General features: G+C 40.1%; 1 protein-coding gene across 3 annotated transcripts in view; it reads left to right on the top strand.

Annotated features, from left to right (window-relative positions):
* The window catches only part of GYS2 (glycogen synthase 2), a 57,655-nt gene that overhangs the window by 10,445 nt on the left and 25,131 nt on the right, over positions 1-22,079 (top strand). For 2 of the 3 annotated variants that reach the window (XR_008464535.1, XM_054189064.1), the window contains exons 3-7: positions 4,661-4,852; positions 5,693-5,878; positions 16,922-17,066; positions 20,886-21,003; positions 21,412-21,532. Coding sequence is in view for 2 of the 3 variants with exons in the window: in XM_054189064.1 (XP_054045039.1) it covers positions 4,661-4,852; positions 5,693-5,878; positions 16,922-17,066; positions 20,886-21,003; positions 21,412-21,532 (762 nt within the window). In the remaining variant the exon portion in view is untranslated. The remainder of the gene's footprint in view (positions 1-4,660; positions 4,853-5,692; positions 5,879-16,921; positions 17,067-20,885; positions 21,004-21,411; positions 21,533-22,079) is intronic. The other variant, XM_054189065.1, reaches the window with a different exon arrangement.

Below are 22,079 nucleotides of genomic sequence, written 5' to 3'. Positions count from 1 at the left end.
TGCTGTGTTGGCGGGCAAGCTACTAAGCTGCAAGCAGCTGCAACCTTGATTTTGATTACCTGAAAATGAGAGGAAAATAACACATGCTAAGTCTGACCTCCTTTCTTGAAAGTCCTCATCAGATATCTAGAACTCACCTTCACTTTGATTCAGCATTGAGTCCCTCAGAGATGCTAGCTGGCAGGAGGAAATAATGTTTGCTTGAGAGGCAGCAGCAAGAAAGCATTCTTACAAGCTTCTGTTGCTGAGGGGCATGACACCCTTTAATGTAGAAATTCATAAGCTTCGTGGACTGACACTAGCTGTGGCACCGGCAGTGTGTTATCTCCCTTTGTAACATCAGTTCTGCTGTTACTGGGATCCAATGTCCTATTGCATATTATGTAGAAGTGTATTGTTGCAGGTTTATGTGCCACAGTTTGGGAAAGTGTCTGTTGGGGACAATAACATTGTGTGATGCTTGCATTGTTCAGGTTGATGTTCCAACTAAAAGGTCTAATCTAACTGCCATTTCTTATTTCTAATCAAATTTTCCTAAGTGATTGGTCAAGTTTTCTTGTTGCCTCTGTTGCTTACAAAGAGATGTCTCTGCAAGCTGTGTAACACTCCTTTGGAAAACAGCTAAAGATTTGTGGGGCAGATTAATTGCAATGCTATATCTATACACTGCTTGCTGTTCCAGCAATACATTCAATTTAATCGGCCAACCCTGCCAACCAAACATGTGCATTGTGCTGCTGGAGTATTCACATATAACAGCAGATCTGTCCCAGGTACGTCAAGTATGGCTTTGATCTCTAATAATGACGCTCTAGTTTCCAGGAGCTGTGCTTATCCTATTAACATTTATGTCTGGATTTTGCTTATGCATCACAATGGATCCCTGTAAACCAGGGGACCGAGGAACGCTTCCAGACTTCTCAGGTCAGGTGCATTCCTTGCCACAGCCTGACTTCATATTTAGGTGAAGTCTGGGTTCACACAAATTTCCTGCTATTTAACCTCATTTTCCTGAATAAGAAACCTGGATATCCTGAAATAAGTACATAAGGAACTGACCTCCTTCACACACCGGTCTTTGTTACACCCTGCATTTTTTGTACAAACAGGTGTAAGAGCTTTTATCTCATTGTTTTCAAGACTTGACCTCTGTTCAGCACATTCTAGCATCAGGGCTGGGTTCAACCCCTGAGGTCCCAGGGGTTGGTGAATGAAAAGAAATTGAACAGTGTCATAAAATATTCTTCTGCATGGGGTATAAACTGCACTAGTCTCCCTGTAGTACCTTGTTCTTCATGGTCACAATGTCTCTGCTGCTTAGAATCACAGAATGGTTTAGGTTGGAAGGGACCTTAAAGATCTTCTAGTTCAAACCCCCTTGCCATGGGCAGGGACACCTCCCACTAGACCAGGCTGCTCAAAGCCCCATCCAGCCTGGCCTTGAACTCTTCCAAGGATGGGGTACCCACAACTTCCCTGGGCAACCTGTTCCAGTGTCTCACCACCCTCATAGTGAAAAATTTCTTCCTGATATCTAATCTAAATCTACCCTCTTCCAGTTTAAAACTGTTACCCCTTGTCGTATCACTACATGCCCTTGTAAAAAGTCCCTCCACAGCTTTCTTGTAGGCCACCTTTAGGAGCTGGAAGGCCTCTATAAGCTCTCCCCAGAGCCTTCTCTTCTCCAGGCTGAACAACCCCAACTCTCTCAGTCTGTCTTTATAGGAGAGGTGCTCCAGCCCTCGGATCATCTTCATGGCCCTCCTCTGGACCCACTCCAAGAGGTCCATGTCCTTCTTGTCTGAGGGCTCCAAAGCTGGACGCAGTACTGCAGGTGGGGCCTCACCAGAGCAAAGTAGAAAGTGAGAATCACCTCTCGCAACCTGCTAGCCACAGTTCTTTTGATGCAGCCCAGGATATGGTTGGCCTTCTGGGCTGCAAGCATGCATTGCTGCGTCATGTTGAGCTTCTTATCAACCAACACCCCCAAGTCCTTCTCCTCAGGGCTGCTCTCAATCCATTCTCTGCCCAACTTGTATTTGTGCTTGGGATTGCTGCCACCCAGGTGCAGGACCTTGCACTTGGCCTGGCTGAACTTCATGAGGATTGCATGGGCCCACCTCTCAAGCCTGTCCAGGTCCCTCTGGATAGCATTCCTAAGCCTGTCCAGGTCCCTCTGGATAGCATCCCTTACCTCCAGCGTGTCAACTGCGCCACAGAGCTTGGTGTCATCAGCAAACTTGCTGAGAGTGCACTCAGTCTCAGCAATGTTGCCAACAAAGATGTTTAACAGAACCGGTCCCAGTACCAACCCCTGAGGAGCGCCACTTGTCACTGGTTTCCACTTGGACATCGAGCTGTTGACTACAACCCTTTGAATGTGGCCACCTAGCCAGTTCCTTATCCACCAAGTGATCCATCCATCAAATCCATGTCTCTCCAATTTAGAGACAAGGATATCATGTGGGGCAGTGTCAAACACTTTGCACAAGTCCAGGTAGATGACGTTGCTCTCCCGTTATTCACAAATGCTGTAACCCTGTCATAGAGGGTCATCAAATTTGTCAGGCATGACTTGCCCTTGGTGAAGCTATGTTGGCTGTCATGGATCAGCTCATTTTCCATATGCCTTAGCACCGTTTCCAGGAGCATCTGCTCTGTGATCTTGCCAGGCACAGAGGTGAGACTGACTGGCCTTTAGTTCCCTGGGTCTTCCTTTTTTCTCTTTTTAAAAATGGGGGTTATGTTTCCCCTTTTCCAGTCAGTGGGAACTTCATCAGACTGCCACAATTTCTCAAATATAATGGAATGTGGCTTAGCAACTTCATCCGCCAGTTCCTTCAGGACCTGTAGATGGATTTCATCGGATCACAGGGACTTGTGTACCTTCAGGTTTCTTAGATGGTCTTGTACTCAACTTTCACTTATGGTGAATGGTTCTTCATTCTCACAGCCCCTGCCTTTGCCTTCTGTGACTTGGGCGATGTGGTTAGAACCCTTGCTGGTGAAGACTGAGGCAAAAAAGTAACTGAATACCTCAGCCGTCTCCATATCCTAGATGACCAGGTCTCTTGCTTTCTTCTGGAGAGTGCCCGTATCTTCCTTAGTCCTCCTTTTATCACTGAAATACTTACAGAAGTTTTCCTTGTTGCCCTTGATGTCCCTGGCCAGATTTAATTCTATCTGGGCTTTAGCTTGCCTAACCTGGTCCCTGGCTGCTTGTACAGTTCCTCTGTATTCTTCCCAGGCTGCCTGCCCTTGCTTCCAGTCTCTGTAGGCCTCCTTTTTGCTTTTGAGTGTGTCCAGGAGCTCCTTATTCATCCATACAGGTCTCCTGGCTTTTTTGCCTGACATTCTTTGTTGGGATACATCAGTCCTGAGCTTGGAGGAGGTGATCCTTGAATACTAACCAGCTTTCTTAGCCCCCCCTCCCCTCCATTCCCTTATCCCATGGAACCCTACCAAGCAGATCCCTCAAGAGGCCAAAGTCTGCTCTCCTGAAATCCAGGATAGTGAGATTGCTGTGCACACCCCTTGCTGCCCTAAGGATCTTGAATTCTACCATTTCATGATCATGAAGCTACCCTTGAGCTTGACGTTCCACACTAGCCCCTCCTTGTTGGTAAGGACAAGGTCCAGCATAGCTCCTCTCCTTGTTGGCTCCTCTACCACTTGGAGTGATGCATTGCAAGAATTTCCTGGATTGCTTGTGCTCTGCTGTGTTATCCTTCCAACAGATATCGGGGTGGTTGAAGTCCCCCATGAGGACCAGGGCCTGTGAATGCAATACCACTCCTATCTGTGTATAGAGGGCCTCATCCACTCTTTCATCCTGGTCAGGTGGCCTGTAGCAGACCCCCACTGTAATGTCACTTGCCCCTGCATTGCCTTTAATCCTGACCTATAAACTCTCTGTTGGCTCTTCATCTGTCCCCAGGTGGAGCTCCATGCACTCCAGCTGTTCATTGACATAGAGGGCAACAGCCCTCCTCATCTCCCCTGCCCGTCCTTCCTAAAAAGCCTGTATCCTTCCATTCCAACACTCCAGTCATAGGAGCCATCCCACCATGTTTGCGTGATGCCTATGAGATCATAACCCTGAAGGCGTGCACACATCTCTAACACCTCTTGTTTGTTCCCCATGGCCTCTGCCAAAGGGCATCAGCTGTGCTGCTTGGAGAGAATGAGGAAATGTCACAGTAAATGCAGTTCCCAAGCACCCGTCCTACATAATCTATCTCCAGTAATCTAGCATAAATAGCGAAAGATTGGTGACAAATCTGACAGAAAGAAAGTAATAATTTTGAAATAAGAACGAAAATGGCACAGGTACTTCAATAAGAACATAAGACCTCATTATTCAACCAAGTATAGTCTTCCTAAGCTTGTTTTCATTAAAAAAAGTTAACATTGCAACAAGAATCTAAAATGAAAGTCTTAAAACCAAAATGTTCTTAAAGATTGGAGTTTCCTTTTACCCCTGCCTTTGGTCCAGTATTACTCCATGTGTTTTGCAAGGATAACCACAGATCTTGGGTATGTAGGACTATGATCACATACTCCTTATGTAAAATACTTAAGATTTGATGGATCAAGATGGTTATGCTAACTGGCCTTTACATTAACATTTCCTGCTTATATCCTTGCCTCTTTCCCATAGGTCTTTTTTGGAAGATGGCTGATAGAGGGCAGTCCATATGTCTTATTGTTTGATATAGGATCAGCAGCTTGGAATCTGGACAAGTGGAAAGGTGAATTTTGGGATGTCAGCAACATAGGCATCCCTTTTCATGACCGAGAAGCCAACGATGCTGTGATTTTTGGATCATTAACAGCATGGTTTTTAAAAGAGGTACAGTTGTTAATAAAGATTTTCAAACCTCAGCCTTGTCAGCAGGACAAAAAAGCTTTGGAATGTGGTTCCTATTCTCCAGTTTGAAAACTATGATTTTAAGGAAGTTGATACCTGATGTAGATCAAATTTGTATTTAAAACTTAAATCTTAAGTGGTCATTTAACTGTGTTTTCTGGGAGAATGTGGGGTGGTGGTGGGATACTGACCTATGTGAAATCTGCTGTATCTTTACTGTCACTTCCCTCTCTCTTTCTTCTCAATTCTCTTGTTTATCACTGGATGCCCTTACAAGTATGATCTCAAACTCCCTTTTTCTCTCCAATGGTAGTGAATTTGTGACACTGACAAACTGTCCTTGAAGCCAGTCAAGCCGTATCTCAGCGATTAGGGTACTACCTTGCACGGGGAATGTAGACAGACAGCAAGAATTAATGATAGCACTGTGACTTCACATGTCTCTCTACCACGGCCTACCTGAAGAGAGGAAACTTTGTTAAGCTGCAGAATCATTTGTGTGTCACGGGTGTTTATGGTTTTCTTATCCAAACAGGAGTTTCAACAGCAGAAGGGCAAGTTAAAAGAAACAAGGAGTGACTGTGCTTGCCAGAGCTCCCCAACACTCTAGGAAGGTTACTGTTCTGAGGCACTAGTGTGCTCCTTGTGCTAAGGATTAGGGCTGATGGCAATCAGGATGCATCACCACTTTAAATGCTGTACTGATTTGTCATATGAGAGAAAGCAAGCACACAGAACAAGGCATGAAAAAAAGAGGTTTCTGGGGCTTGGATGATGAGCAGGATAATGTGTGTTTCATATGTTCTTTCTAATTATTTTCAGCTTTCCTGTCAATTTGATGACAAGCCCAACATAGTTGCCCACTTCCATGAGTGGCAGGCAGGAGTGGGTTTAATACTGTCTCGATCTCAGAAACTTCCTGTTGCCACAATTTTTACTACCCATGCGACTCTGCTTGGGAGATACCTGTGTGCAGCCAATATAGATTTTTACAACAATCTTGACCAGGTAAGAGTCATTTTTCTCATTCCTTCTTTTTCCAGTTAATCAGCTCCTGGCTTCTTTTCTATTTACTGTCCTACGTCATATATTGTGCAATCACTTCTGTTTGACCCACAGCTGAGTCTTAGGCTGTCCGTTCCAGAGCACAGGAAATAGTATTTGTAAGACCATGTGGTGTCTGGGTAGGAGTGCCTTTGTCTCTGTATCAGCAGACAGATCTTAAAGCTCAGTGGAGTCTAGAATACTTGCACTACCTTCAGTGAATTTTGATTTATCAGATTCGCCCTGGTAATTCATGCAGAGTAATGAGAGTAATTCAGTCTCTAGTCAAGTCAGTGCCTTAGTCCAATCCACTGATACATGGAGTAATATTTCAGCAGTAGGAGACTGAAAAGAAGGTTAAGAACCTCTGTTGGCAATGGTTTGGGACATTTTTCGAAAGCAAGGGGAAAGTTACAGGCCCAGACATTGCTGCAGGTCAAGCATCCTTGAAAAGCTTTCCCTTTGTGTTCAGGAAAGGCATCAATTGCTTGAGTTGATTGCTATGGTTTGGGAATTACTGCTAGCAGCATGAGTAACCAGTGAATGTAAAACCTATTAAGCTGCACTCATCATCTGACACTTCAGGTGCTGCCTCACAGTGGTCTGTCTTAATGAAAGGCAGTAGAAAAAATAGCCAGTAGCCCTCTTCTTGCTGAAACTACCGTGGAATTCTATTATTTTGTTTCTTTCCCCAGCCTACTACTTAATTCTTCCAAATCGTAAATCCTACTGTCAAGCTTCTCAGATTAGGCTTAATTTGTAACTGGAAAATGCAGGAAGTATTTTCTGAGTTCAAAAGACCCACATCTGTTTCTTGGAATTTTTGTAAACTGTCTAGTGGTTTTGGTTTTCACTGTTCTCTTTCCGCTCAAAGCATAACACAAACCAACATTTCAAGGACACGGGTGTCTCTAGCACTGCCTTCAGCAGAGGTACATTACTTGGTCTGAGATTTCTAATACAGTTACAGACACACGGAGTTCAGGAGATTTTTGCATTCCAGCATTTACTGAGGGTAGAGGTAGTTAAAAGGCTAAAACAACTGCTTTATTCACTGTCCATGCATTTCCTTGGCTAAAATAAATGAAAAAAAAATTACTCACTTGGCAATTTTCAGTTCGATGTTTGAAGTTTGATACTCTGTGAAGCAGCATCTTCCAAAGACAAGGCCCAAGCAGTAGTGTGCTACTGGCCTTATTCAGAAGCACAGAATAGATTGTCAGTCCATTGTACTCCATGGAAACAGTCATTCACCTTACTCTTTTTTTTTTTTTTCCTTTCACACCAAAGGCAATTATTGAATCTACTGAACACACTAAGAGTAAAAGACACTGTCTACTCATTTACTCATACACGTAAAGGTTGCAGCATGGTGGTGTTTAGGGGGAATTCTCTCTGCCCAATATGAGATAACTAACATAGGTGGTTACTCCTCCTAGGCTCCATCTGTCATCAGTGGAATTACACTGGCCTCTTCACAATCAGTGAAAGGTAAACATCCTCAAATTACCATCTGAAAGATCTGTCTCCACCCATCACCTAGGAAAACTAGCCTCCTGCATCAGATACACTAGTTAGGCGCTTTAAGGAGGCAGTGTGAATAACCCAGTCATACTGTCAGACCCACGTTTCAGGAGTCTAGACATTCCTACTCCCTCATATTCTCCTTATGTGTATATATGCCAAATCTAACTTTAAAGTCACATTAAATTATTTTTCTCTGGACAGACCTAGATTGAAAGAACTAAAACCTTGCAGTTTCAGGTTTAACACTTGAGAAATTGGTGACTCTTCGGCATTCATTCAGCCTTGCATCTTACAGATAATTTGTTAGTAAGGAAGCCATAGTAAAAAAAGGAGGAGGGGGTAATACTAAGAATGAGAAATTAGAGTTTTTAAAAAAAAGAGAATGCTAATTGTTTTACAAACTGATGCTAAAATTACTATGTTAGAGCCTTGTCTTCCTTTTGTAAAGGAAATACAAAACAAATCAAATTTTTTTTTAGACTTCTGGTTAATTTGGTCAACTACAGGTATTCTGGTAAAATAGCCTGCTTTTCTCAAAAGCAACCTTTTTTTCTCCTTCATGATAACTTTGGGGACCTCACCCTTGTCTGTGGAATCAAAAGAAAAAGTAATGATCTTACATCTTACAGATTTTAATACATTTATAATCTAGTCATGGTATTAATATAATTTTTACTGCTCACACCTGACACAGCCAACTTTATGTGATAAGGTACTGTCCATCCTTCTGCAAAGCTTCACAAGTCCCATTAGTAACTATCAGCTGCATGATAAATACATAAATTTCTCTTCAGATTTTATTTTATGAATATATGGAATGAAACATATGTATCATTTTGAAGTATTATTATAAACTGCTGTAAATAACATTTAAGGTAGGAAACTTGTGGATTTCTGGACCTTAATGCTTTATGCCCTCTGTGGAGGGATTGATATTTAAAGGTACTAATGCCCACCTGTTATACTACTGTTTAACATGCTTATAGCATGCTAAAGCTCTCCCTGACAAAGTTAACTTTTAGTAAGAGATCAGATATCTTAATGAGGGCTTTTTTGGCTGTAAAAAGGTCAACCTGGCCCAAAAGTCAGTTGAGAAACATGAGAGGTTGATCTGGAGTACAGTAATTAAATGATACAGATGATAGCTAAGTCTTCAGAGGCTATTCTTGTTGGTGTCTTCTAGTAGTAAACTATTAAGGCCAAACAAGCAATTTGTCCAGTGGAGAAGATTATTCCAGGCTTCCTAGTGTTTAATCTTTAGATGAGGCAATATATTTTTAGGGTGTGTCATCCTCTCCCACCCCAAAGTAGAGTAGCTGGTTTTCCTGTTTCAGTGCCGTTGCATAATTTTCTTCCTTTAAAGCACGATAATAATAATTTACTTTAAGTTCTCACTTTTGATCAGCGTTTCATGGTTAGAACGCAATTTCTGCCAGCTCTGAGCACAGCAGCTGCGATGTATGGGAAAGATGCAACTGTAGTATGCGCTGTGCCACATAACACAGAAAAATGCTTGCAGCACAAAAGGAAAGGCTATGGTTTAATTGTGCCTAGAGACAATCAGGTATGCACAGCTACTGCAGAGGAAAGAGGAAACTTCCTGTTCCCTTTTCTAGTCCACAACACAGTCCACAGAAACCTGGCTCATAACGCCTGCTAGAGAGAGCTCTACTCACCCCTCTGAAGCCAAGTGCTGTTCTGCAATGTCGAAGGATTCAACGGCGGAATCCACAGGCAAAACCGTGCTATGATTGTTTGATGACTGATAAAAGATACTAAACCTGCATCTTCACAGTCCTTTCTCTCTCTCTTTTCACAGTGCCCTGAGTGTGTGTGGCCAGTGTGGTGTTCCTCAACGTAATATTTCCTGTTAGTCCTGACACTGTAACACACTCTCAATTTGTCTTCCACTGTCCATCAGCCCTGCCTGCTCTGCGCACACAGACGTGCATGTGCATATGCCCACACAGTGCAGCACTCTTCCGCTTCAGTGTTAAAGCACCCTGTAGATAAGCAGGACCTGAAGATACAAGATGAGTTGAAAGGTCCCTTTCTAAAAATGTAAAGGATTACAGAGATTTTCTTTCTTTCTCTGGATTCCACTGTGGAAAATACCACTTTAATTCACCATCCTAGCAAGGCTCAATAGGTGCCAATTGGCACAAGTATAGCAGGTACACACGTATTCTTTGGAGTAAGCCAGTAAGGTCAGTAGCTTTAGACCGGAGAAGACTTTGGACGAAGTCCCAGCCTGTTTGGAGTGAACGTCAATATCAATGATCAGGCAAAGGGCTGTGCAGTGCAGGGTGGCTGACATTTTCTCTAGCACTTCTGTGAACAAAGAGCTCAAGTCAACAGCCCCTGTCAGGTGATAAAGCTGGAAGGGGAGGCTCCATTGTGCTCTTCTGATAGCCCTCACAAACACCGATCCTGTGAAAACTTGACCTTCAGCCTTACTAGTCTTTTGGGGAAAAGCTAAGAATGACTTAGTGAAGGGTTGCCACGCTGTGATGCGTGATTCTTATGGACTCCCTAAATCCTGTAGAGGCCTGAACCGTAGGCTACCAAAACTCTTTGTTTTGTGAGCTGAGGGCACATGTCAGCCTGTGAGCTGTAGGAGGATGTCTTCTGGGGAACTGAAAACCTAGTCAACCTAGTAGATTAGAACAGTAGATTCCTGGAAGATAGGAGGGTGCACTCTCGGTATAATGACTGTAATGTTGTCTTGACTCATGACCTCTTCCCGAGCCATCTGCCCTTTGCCTCAATTAGAGACAGGATCCTGGTTCTTATACAGCGTTACTGTATGAGATTATACAATTCTTATATTCTTACAGTCTTAACTGAGTTCATCTGGACTGGGAGAAATTTAGCTGCCTCTGCTCCAGTGGAAACCTGGGTGTTAAACGCTTAACAGTGTGCACGGGAGCAGTAACACTGTTGTGTTCTCAGCAGCGTGTAACAAACAGAGGGCTCTGTCTGAGCTAAGGAACCCTGAGCCGATAACCTTGTAACAGTGATTCAGTGTCCGTTTCAGTTCCTAGATTCACATTTAAATCACTTTGATTCTGGAGGAACCAAGGCAGGGAAAACAAAAAGAACAAAACAGAAGGTGACTTGCATGGTGACTGGTACACTGAGTGATATTTTTATTTACTTTTAAGCATCTGAAGAACCCATGGTAAATGTCTGGATCAGGGACTGCTAACCCTACCTACAGGTTACTGGCTTGAACTCTTCCAAAGTCAACACTTTATAATTTCAGTAACAAGCAAGGTATGTAGTGAGCTTAATTCCCAACAGAGATATTATCATAGATTTAACTATGCTTAAGAAGTTTCACAGATTTAAATAGTCCAACTGTGTCATGGTTTGGGCTGGGCTGGCCAATAAAACCAATGACAGATGCTCGCTTTTACTTCTCTCCCCTTCAGAGAAGGGAAAGCATCTCCCTTCAGGGTGAGAAGGCCATTGAAGAAAGAGGGTTGACCCTTTGATGCCTCAGCTTTTATATTGAGCATGAAGCAGATGGGATGGAATACCCTGTTGGTCAGTTTTGGGTCACCTGTCCTGTCCCCTCCTCCCCACATGCGTGACCCCTCTAACCTTTTCTGCTTCTGACCCTCTAATAGGGCATGTATCAAAATTAGCTGACCTTGGTTGTTATAGCAATAAGTACAAGAAAGAGTCTCTCTGTGTACCATTCCTTGGTATACATTTATAAACAATCAGGTCTCATTGCTCTGGAAGCGGTTTACTGTCTTAAAAATTACTGAACAGAAAATTGTTTCTGTTTTACCTCAAACCAGGACAAACCAGCAATGCATTTTTTCCCATTGTCCCCATGTCCAGTGTAGCTTTTATACCGCAGAAAGTAAGGTTATGTTTGTTGCTAAGATAAACTGAACCAAAATAGCTAATCCAGCAGGTAGAAAGTTCTGTAAAAAGGGTCCTGAGCCTGTGCAGCCTTTTTCTCTTTGGGAGGAACTGACTTCTCAGCTGAAGATCAAGAATGTTAATCATCTTTTATTGCTTTCTCCATTGTTTAAGGGGACTATCTGATTTAGTTGTTTGTTTTTTTTTTTGTCTGGTTGTTTGGTGGGTTTTTTGGTCTCATTTCACCCCTGTGGATTTTTAAATAGACCACCACCTTTCATAAATTGACTGAGAGATACTGATGATCCAGGCTAGTTCAAAGGTGAATAGACAGCTGTCTCGGGAGCAGTCCTTTTTGGCAAATGATCTAACCTGTAATTTCATCTGAGAGGTGACCATATGAAATGGTTTTGTGGACCACTGGCCTGGCATAATGGAGAAATTTGTAGGCTTCAGCCTCTGATGCTTCTTACTAAAAAATCACCTTAAGTTATAATGGAAAAAGTGCTCTAAAGAGAAGAAAAAGAAATTAGTCTAATTCTTCATTGCCTTTTTCCCTATATAAGATTGACCTGATAATGCGTAACACTTTTATTTAGACCTAGTAACATTTTACATTCAACTCGTACAAATGCAGATGAATCTAGTTTGCAAAGTGGTGGAGAATTCTATCCCAAGAGATCTCAAAGGAAAAGTACTAAAAATCCCAATGAAAATGAATAGTCAAGAGCTTTTATGCTGACAATATAGGAGCACAAGCTCTCATTCCACTTAGTACAGTACTGTCCCGGCTGTCACTGAGCTCGCTGTTATGCAAAGCTGATCCGCTTTGTTAGTAGAGCAGCTAATGGAAATCTGACTTAAGCCAGGAAGTGTGAATTTCATTCTTACTTGCCATGGCAGAGCTATACCAGAATGAAAATTCTAGTTGCACAAGATAAAATTCAATGGGAGTTATATTTGACGTAAACTGGATTTTAAAAAGAGTAATTCTTACATAATTCAGGCAATGGCAGCCAGTGAGATTATGCGAGAAGTGAAGATCTTTCCATTCTACCTTTTGTTTTGTTAGATTAGGAATTTGAACTTCAGGCCTATCTCTGACTGTTCCTGATTCCACTGCAGAATCACCTTGTGAACTTGAGTGTGCCACTGATTTTAAAGACCAGAAGAGATCATTTCTTTCTCTGCTTAAAATCCTCAGCTAAAAATTTGTGCATCAAACCTATACCTTTTGTTTGAGATACAAACTACATACAAAAATATTATCCACTCTTGAGGTAAGGTTCAAGTGGTGAGGGGAATCTATATTATTTATGCAAAGGTGTCACAGTTATTCATTATCAAAACTATGTATTTTAATTCCAGTTTGAATTTGTCTTGATTTAACTTCTGTTGGCTTTCATCATACTTTATTTTTTTTCTTTTTGAAAGCATAATCTGGTATCAGTATCTATAGATTGTATGCAGACTGTGACAAATAATTTATCTGTCTTTCAGAAAAGTATTTACATAGCTGGTATAGTCTTTCCTGGTTTTCAACTCTCAAATCATTCTTCTTGCACTTTTGTAAATTCTTTGAAATTTGTCTTTATTATTTTGAAGTAGGAATGTCTGATTTGGATTTTTTTTTTTAATTACCTCAATGACCGCTCACTGTTTCCAAGAGAAGCATAACGACAGTATCCCATAACTGCTTGATATTCTCTCCTTTTTGCATTCAGAGATCATCTTAGATGTCTTAACCAGAATGTCATATTGGGAGGTTCAGTGGTTACTTACTGTGCCCTCTAGCATGCTAAATTTTGAGACGTGAATGAAATGTTATGCCCATCACTTGGATCCATAGAAAGAACAGAAACGAGATGAAATTTTTCCTCAGAATTGCATTGCAACAAATGCAAGTTTTACTCCAAAGCCTGTGGAACATCTTCCTGGTTTGCTTTGAAATTAGAGTGGCCTTATAAGGCAGGCCTTTTCCCCCCTTGCCATCATGTAAGTGCTAATAATCTGCTTGGTTTCTAACAGTCAGAATGGGAGGGGATCCTCACTGGGAGCAGTGGAATATTTACAGTGGAATATTGAAGTCATTAGTCTTTAAAAGTCACTGAGGGAAGAAATGGTTGAACTCAATGATCTTAAGGGTATTTTTCAACCTAAGTAATTCTATAAAGAGTTAATTCTGGCATAGACACCTTTCTCTTGATGCAGCTTTCATTTGTGACTTTGCTAGTGTTCCCGTTTGCTGATAACAGCAAACAAACAAAAGTAAGCGTGACGCACTTCACAGGTATTTTGCTTTGCTCTTGCTGAACATGAATGCTATGGAACATAGTTCACAGATGCCTGAGCTACGGCAGACAAGCATTCAGACAGCAGAGCCAATTGCTGAGCAGAAAGCGTCGTTTGAGGGTGAAGAGCAAACTAGCTGCACTAGCGTTCCGCTTCATTTCAGCGTATTGGCTCAATACGGTGCCATGCCCCGTGTTGCCTCTAATTCTGGAGATAATACTGTCACAGCAAGCTCAGCTGTCTTTGCACAATACTGTGTGGACTAAATTTGTTTCCTGTGCTGTCTCATCAATTAAGTTCCATTTAACCTGCCCTTCAACTTGTCTAAGGCTTATTTTCTGTAGTCACTCGTCTCGCCTGCTCAGAGGTGCGCAGTGAGGTTTCTAACTCCACACTGTAAGTGAAGTCAAAGGTCAAGATCTTGCTTTACCGATCGGTGGAGGGAACTGCTGGAGAGTGAGAGCAAATGAAATGTGAGAACTCTGTGACCTCAGTTTATACTTGCTAATAGGCATGGAATTATGTACCTTTGAAAAAGCGTGCCAAAAGTCATGCAAGCATGTGCAAAATAAAATATTTCCCATTTTCAGAAGATGAAAAAATGAATAGCAATGAAGAAATAAACAACAATATGTGTACATGTTAAATGTTTTATATGCTTTCATGCGACCAAAGAAATAAAAGCTACCAAGAAATAAGCCATAGTGCGAGCAACCCTTTTATGAACATTTCTAGTGTTGGCGGGGGTGTTTGTTTACAGTCAGTGTATATGTCCCAAATTTACTTTTTAATTACATTTTATAAAGAACCCATTCTTGGTGAAAGAGGGAAAAGAGAGCAAAAACCTCGTAAAGTTTGGCCGGCTATTTGTTTGCTAGCAATTTTTGAATCTTTTTTAACACAAAATCAGATGTATTTGAAAAAATTTGCATAGTTTTGACTGTGCAGTGGTATCCCACCCCATTTGTGTGTTTGCCGAGCATGCTAAAGAACTGTCCTATTTTGTATCTTTGGTACATAGAATGGTTGAACAAGCATCATGATTTTGGGTTTCATTATTGTTCAATATGCAGCTTCCTACCTTATTTACAATGTGTAATTAAGATTTCTGCTTTGAAGAACATATTTCTTAAGAGCTGTTTTGCAGCATTCATCAGTGGTATCTGAATGCTCCGGAAAATTAATTAGTTTATCACACCCATATGAGGGGAGATAGCTACATCATCCACTTTTTCTTAGGGAAGCTTTTATTTGAGTTAACAGTATGAAGTGCATTATAACCTCAGAGCATAGGTACGTTGGATTTCAGATGCAGATTTGAATGTTCAGCACTTCAACAAATCAAACTTAAAGATACCAAGGTAGTCTCCCAGAAAAGGAGGAACACACAGTTAAGAACTGCATGTGGAAGATTTGGTTTAGGGTAAGCAAAGCATCATGCTGGAGATCTGTGGCACTCTAAGGAGGCAATTTAATTCAGCTTTATTTTTATCTTCCTCTACCCTCCTGCCCTGTGCTTTTTCTACCATTCAACTTCTGTGACAAATGAGATGTTATGTTCTGGAGAAAAGATCTTTTGTGACATGGTTGCATTTCATGCACCAAAATTCTCATGGTGAACGCGGCAAATACGATATATGACAATACAACTGAAAAAATGGTATCATAATGTATAGCATGTTATGCGGTAAAGCATATTTCCTAGGTTTTCTAAAAATCTCTTTGGTAAGGTTAGAAACTCTTGACATGGAGGATCGTCAATACCAAGAGAAACCATCTAGTTTCTCTAGAACTTTTCAGCTGAAATTTTTCAAGACTCCTTTTCTTGGTCACATTAAGATGGCACTTTCAAATAATATAATGGAAGCCACTTTAGAGTGTGCCTTAGAGTTCTCGGTGGATAAAAGCACTTAAGTTTCTTAGCAAAACAGTTTTAACATATCTATATCTACATCTATACCTATCTGAGTAAAAATAAAAAAATATTTGCTTAGATCTTGTTCCCTGACATGGTTCGCATTTGCTTATTTAAGAATTATTCAATTTAAGAAATTGAAATTTCTTAAAATATCTTCTATACCAACGTTAAGCATGTACTCAGCATGAAAAGCTGTGGTCTAAATAGCTTTACTTCTAAGTTCTAAAGTTCTAAAAGCAACTAGCCGTGGCAAAGGTCATATAGTCCTAACTATAGAAAGTGCTGCCTGCCTGGCTTCTAAGAATGGTTAAATCTATTATGGTCAATGAAGTTACAGAGTCAAATGCAATCAAAATCAGACTGCACCTAGCATTAGGCAGTGATAATGACAGAGCTCATTGAGAGTCACTGTCACTCTCATGTATCTCACATAGTCTATTTGGTGCCCATGCTGTTGACCTTAGGAGGTCAAAGCTTCTGTTCCCAGAAGTGAAACATCATGTAAGGCTAAGAGGATTGTAACTTAATTGTAATCATTGACACCCCATAAGCATTATTCTGTTTTAGACTACATTGTAGTGCTTTTGCAGTGGGCATTGGCGAACATTTGAACACTTAAGCGTGGGTTTAATGGGTATTGTGCATTTTCTTCCCATCAGGATAATGTAAGCTCACTAAAAAAAACGGGGTAGCTGCAAAGTTTAAAGGTGATTTAGAAATACTTTGGTGTTTGGGATGGTCTTATCTAGCAGTTTAACTTGCATCTGCCTTTAGAAATTAAAGGAATTCAAATTGAAGTAAAAGGAGCAGCAAAAAATAGTGGTGGAGTTGGAGGAAGAACATCTCTGAGTACCAGAAAGTATCTCATTTTCTGTTTTCTTTGTTCCCTCAGGATTTGTGACTGAGTTCTTACACCCTACCTCTCTACCACAATTCCATTTCTCTCCTGTCTACCCATGGTTCCCACCATTCTACCCAGTCCCCAAGTTCTCTACTCATCCCCATTCCTTTTTTCTTTTCTCTCCTCTACCCTCAGTCACCAGCGACTTCCCTGCTCTCCAAGTTTTTCAACAAGCCCAGGAAAGATGCAGTATGACATATCGCCAAGTAGCATGGTACCTTACCTTTCACAGGATCGTTAATCTAGGTCTCCCTCCAATGCAGAGCTGACATTTTTTTTCACAAACATGCAAGAACTGAGACATCTCTTGCTCCTTCATACTCTTTGAAGTTGATAAAGTAGTTCAAAAACCAGAAAGAGAAACCAACAGCATAATCACATGATTCTTATTCCATGGGGAAATCAAGCTTAACACGAGCAACTTTCTTTGTGGTAATAAGTCTGATAAGCATATCACACAGGTCTTTTTTTTGTTTGTTTTATTATTTAACAGTTTGACATTGACAAGGAAGCAGGAGAGAGACAAATTTACCATCGGTACTGTATGGAACGGGCATCTGTACATTGTGCCCATGTGTTCACCACAGTCTCACAGATAACAGCTATAGAAGCAGAACATATGCTTAAAAGAAACCCTGGTAAGACCTGAATTCTGTTCTTATTATATTTCCTCTGAGTACCAACATTTCCTCAGACTGAATGAAAACAACAGACAGGTACAAAAACATGAAGAACAAGGACACATGCATGTGTATGTCTGGCTACATTACAGAGAATAACCAATTTTCAAAAGAAAAGTGCAGATAATGTTCTTGAAACACATTCTAGTAGCATATGTAATCCAGAAGAAATCAAGTTCAGCACCACTTTCAACATTTAACTACCATTCCAGGAGAGCATTAGTTTAACTTCATGGACATTAGGCTTTCTTTGCAAGGACATCTCAGCTTCAGGAGTTTTGTCTATGGTAGTATATTCAGGTCAACTGATGAAAGCAGAAGCTGCAACCTTTGTAATTCATTTCACCATCTTTTACAGTGTGAGGTTTGTTGCTTTGCTAGAGATGATGGATATATTCTTTTAAAAATGTAGCAAAAAGTTTCATATGCAAAACAGAATGTTAGATAAGTTTTGATTTCCAGTGCTAATGCTGTTTTTCTTTACTTAGTATTGAAAGAGATGAGAAGGCAAAAAACAAACTGTAAATCATTACAGTTTATTTCCCTGTATCTCTCACGGCTAGGAATAGCAGTATGGTTGTGGCCATGATTGATCTTAGGACCTAACCGTGATAAGTTCAATAGATACAATATTTTCTTATAGACCAAGCAGTACAGTTTGAAAAAATAGTTGAGATACGTGCCCAACAGTTTGTCTGATTTCCCCCTTTGTATTAGTCTAATAAAATATGGAACTTACCAACAAACCGTGTTGTGTTCCATGCATGGAGTTTGAATAAAGTCATGATCCCCATTTGATGTGTCCTTAAAGTTCTCTCTAAATCAGGAGAGTGCTTTATAAGGACAAGCCACAATACTCCATCTGCAGGTAAGCATCATGGGGGAAAAACTGCAAAAAATTGTCAATAGGATGATAAACTTAAGAGATTTTTCCTTTTTATTTTAAATATGACAGCCATGTTTTAAAAGTAATTTAGGTGTTCAGTCATCTAATCTGGGATATCCCTGAAAGGTCTTGGTTTTTACCAGGTGCAGAGCACATGATCTCTGAAGGTCAGGCTTTTGAAACTGTTTTATATTGGCACGAGGCTTCACCCCACAATAGCTACTCTTGAAAATCATAGTTTATGTTTTGGGATTTTAGGAGACTGAAATGAGTCTGAATCCAGTTTAATTTGGGAGAGAAAATCTGCAGACTGCTCACAGATAGAACGTCAGTTGAAGCTGAAGAGAATTCCATGCACAGAGATCCACAGGCCTGAGATTTTTTTTATTTTTCTTGAAACTTTGAAGAAACTAAGTAAATATATTTAATGTTTGGGTTAAAAATTGACATATTGTGCTTCATGTTGACGCAGCTAGAAAGAAATCCTATAGGAATTGGTACCCTGAATTCTAGGAGACAATTATAAGTGGAAAAATATGTTCTGATGGGAATAGTTTCTTTGTATCTTAGACCACAAATAAACTGTGTAGGAGTCTATTCTCGTACTATTTATTCTCTCTGAAGTTGTGAAATCAGCATAGACATTGGTTGTTCAGAAAGGTCAGCAATCTTTCAGTAGATCATTAAGACTGAATTCTGCAAAGGAACGTGAATACTGAAAGAATTTGTACACTTCTCAATGTGCTTTAAAATTAAAATTTTAGAAGAGGGATGCAGAATTGGCACAATTAACTTTTGTTTGCATTTGAATTGATTGGGAGGTAAACTTTGTAACAAAGTTGTTAGCTAAAATAACTGAGGAAATGTGGTAAGTATAGCAGTCTGTTACTTCTCATTAATGTTAAACTTGGATTATAATTTAAATTATAAATTTCATCACTTGGAAAAGCCCCTTTAGCACCAGGACAAAGGCTGATTTGCCAGTCTAAACCTGTCAGAATGACTTCTTGCATTACACTGATTTCACTTGCTGCTGCTGTTATTTGATCCATAATTTATCAAACCATATTTGTCAAAACCTTGAGTATCTAATTTTCTTGTCAGGCCCACCAAGACTCTCCTTTCTTGTCACTGAGAACTAAATCACAAGTACCTAACAAGTAAAGATTTCTTGGTAAAGACTGGTCTTGAGTTTGAAATGTGGTATTTCAAGACAGATCCATCAAAATTTTTTATATTGCATGGTTATTAATAAAGGTTATATTTTTATGTACTGCTGTTTAACCTAAAGAGTCTCAAAATGCTTTACAAGACAAAGAGTAATCGGTGATCACTTACCTGACAGGGAAATACATATTCTGCTAAAGTACACTGTAAATTTCAAGAAAGTAATTAAAAATGGCCACAGTATTTGCATGAAAAATGTGAAGCAAGTACACTGGACAACATATGGAGAACCGTTTGTACTTATTTTAAGATCATCTTGATATGTAATCAACCAAAGGAGCCATAGATGTTTTAAAAACGTCTCCCTAAGTCTCTCCAGAAATAAGAGACAGTTTTGTACTAGGTCAGATGCTTAATGCTAGACACACAAACCTGTGCTTTTAGGGGAAGGGACAGGAAACCCTGAATGTCAAGCACCCTTGACTGAAAGACCACAGTAGAAGTAATGTTCAAGTCCTGTATCAGTGGCAAGCAAGAGACTGTCCTCCCATCAGTATGAGGGAGAGTTAACCATGTGCGCTGAGATCAAAGGAGATGCTGTTTTGCTTGCATGAACCATGTGTGGTAGGGAATGAGATCTTATTGAAGGTTCTTTGGGTGATGCATAAATCTTTTAAAATTACTACAGTTAATGATTGTGGTTACGAGACACCTGTTGACACTTTCCAGGAGAAAAGTATGAAATAGACACCAGTACATCCTTTAACAATTAGCACTCCTTGCTTCTTTGAAGATTCTTTGATATCATAAATTAGTATAAGTCTACTGACGTCAGTTGTGTTACTATGAAACACATCCGCTGAGGAACCAGCCTCCTCTTTCATTTCCATACATGGCTTTCATAAGCCAACTCAAATAAAAGAAAATCACATTCTTTTCATTTACTTTAACTAGATTTATGGCAAGCCTTTAAACAACTGCTGTGCTCTATCAGAAAGATGAAGAGTGACTGAATTTCAGTGTTGGTTGGAATGAGCTATGCCTATCCTTATAACTCTATGGTATATCCTATAACTCTTGTCTTAGCAGATACTGGAAATGAACAAATTTTAATTGTAAGATACTTTGGAGTCTTTGAGGAGAGCAGCCATAAAAGTGTAAAGCATACTATTCTGTGGCTATTTTTAGAAGAAATCCAACAGATTGCTGAATGGTCGTCTTTTTAAAGTGTTCTTATATTGTCCCTTTTCTGGTAAATCCTCAGAAGTCTTGACAAAACAGACCTCTCTTGTGCCATGCAATAAACAAGTCAATAGCACAGCACAGTTTCAATCTATAGTAATAAAGCAAGCAACAGTGATACCAAGAATAAAGAGGTAAAGGCCATATTGCACAAAAAGTATATGGCTAAATGGAGGCATTACTTAAGTCTTGACAGGACAAAAGGGCATGGGAAGACCTCACAGGGTCTATGCTAATCTTGAGTACAGGTCAAGATGGTGCAAAGCCACTTCAATGCTATAGACAGTCAAGTGCCACATACAACAGCTTTGTAGAGTGAGCTGGTGGAGACCATTGTGTTAGACAGTGCTGTTCCCTATCCATGAGTAACAACAGTACATAAACTGTTCACATACTGACAACTGAAAGACATGCTGGTTCTTTCCTGAAAGATTTCTCTGACTCTGAAGATGTCTACCTCTGCCTTTTCTCTGCTTTTCCAGATGTTGTCACCCCAAATGGCTTGAACATTAAGAAATTTTCAGCAATGCATGAGTTTCAGAATTTGCATTCCATGTACAAGGCTAGGATCCAAGAGTTCATTCGAGGTCATTTCTATGGGTATGCTTTTACTTTTCAAAAATTAGCAATGGTTGTCCAACACTATTTAAAGCAAGAACCAAAGCAGGAAGACTAACAAGTACTTCACAGAGTAGGTGAAATGTTACCAACTTATTCTAATACTTTGGGATTTCTCAGTCAGAGGCTAAAGGAATATTAGACACCAGTTCTAACTCTGCTTAACGGATTTTGGGATCAGGCAGAAGGTCTTGATTTTTTCAGTATTTACCCAAGATGCGGTTTATCAGATTAAGATAGTCATCTTAATTTAAAGAACAGCAGAAAAGCCTCCCTTTCTTTATTTTCTTGGGATAATAAAGTCCTCAGGAGTAGAAAGCTGTTGTGTGTTTTGTTTGATTATATCTTGAGAAATACTTTGTGCTTGTCTATTTGTTTGCTTGGTTTCAGCCACCTTGACTTCAGTCTTGAGAACACCTTATTTTTCTTCATTGCTGGGAGATATGAGTTTTCCAACAAAGGAGCTGATATGTTTCTAGAAGCCTTATCAAGATTAAATTTTTTGCTGAGGGTAAGAAAGCTTCTGCAAATGTAGAGAACATAGAGCTTATGCTGAAACTTACCATACTATGGAAGTCACCTGCAAGAATTTCCATGCCATACTCTGATTTATAGGAAAATAATGGAATATTCAGAGTTTTCATAAAGCTCTCTCCCTGAATCATCAGAGTATATAACAATCTTGGTCTGCTTAAAAATAATCAATTACATAGTTCAAGAAATTAATCCATGGTTACCTCCCTTGTTTTAGAGAAAAATACTGAAAATACGAGTCAAGAATTTACCCTGAGGTAAATAAGGTTTACATATTAGATGGCAAATAAAAACAATGCTTTAATGATGCAATTTTAAAATATCTTTTTAAGCAAATTCCTTAATTCATTAGGACCTGACCATGATCTTTTAAATCTTTGAGTACTATTATCACATTGGATAGGAATCTTGCATTAAAATTCACAGTGTGGCAGTAGCCTGATGAATAAGCGTGGGGTAGCCACTCACTCCTCCATGCTTCTGTTTCCTCAAGTGAAAAATGAGTTCAATGTTTATAAATGAAT

This window comes from Rissa tridactyla, chromosome 1 (assembly GCF_028500815.1).
Source record: "Rissa tridactyla isolate bRisTri1 chromosome 1, bRisTri1.patW.cur.20221130, whole genome shotgun sequence".
NCBI lineage: Eukaryota > Metazoa > Chordata > Aves > Charadriiformes > Laridae > Rissa > Rissa tridactyla.
Note: the sequence above shows the minus strand (reverse complement) of the source record. Positions and strands in the feature narration are given on the sequence as shown.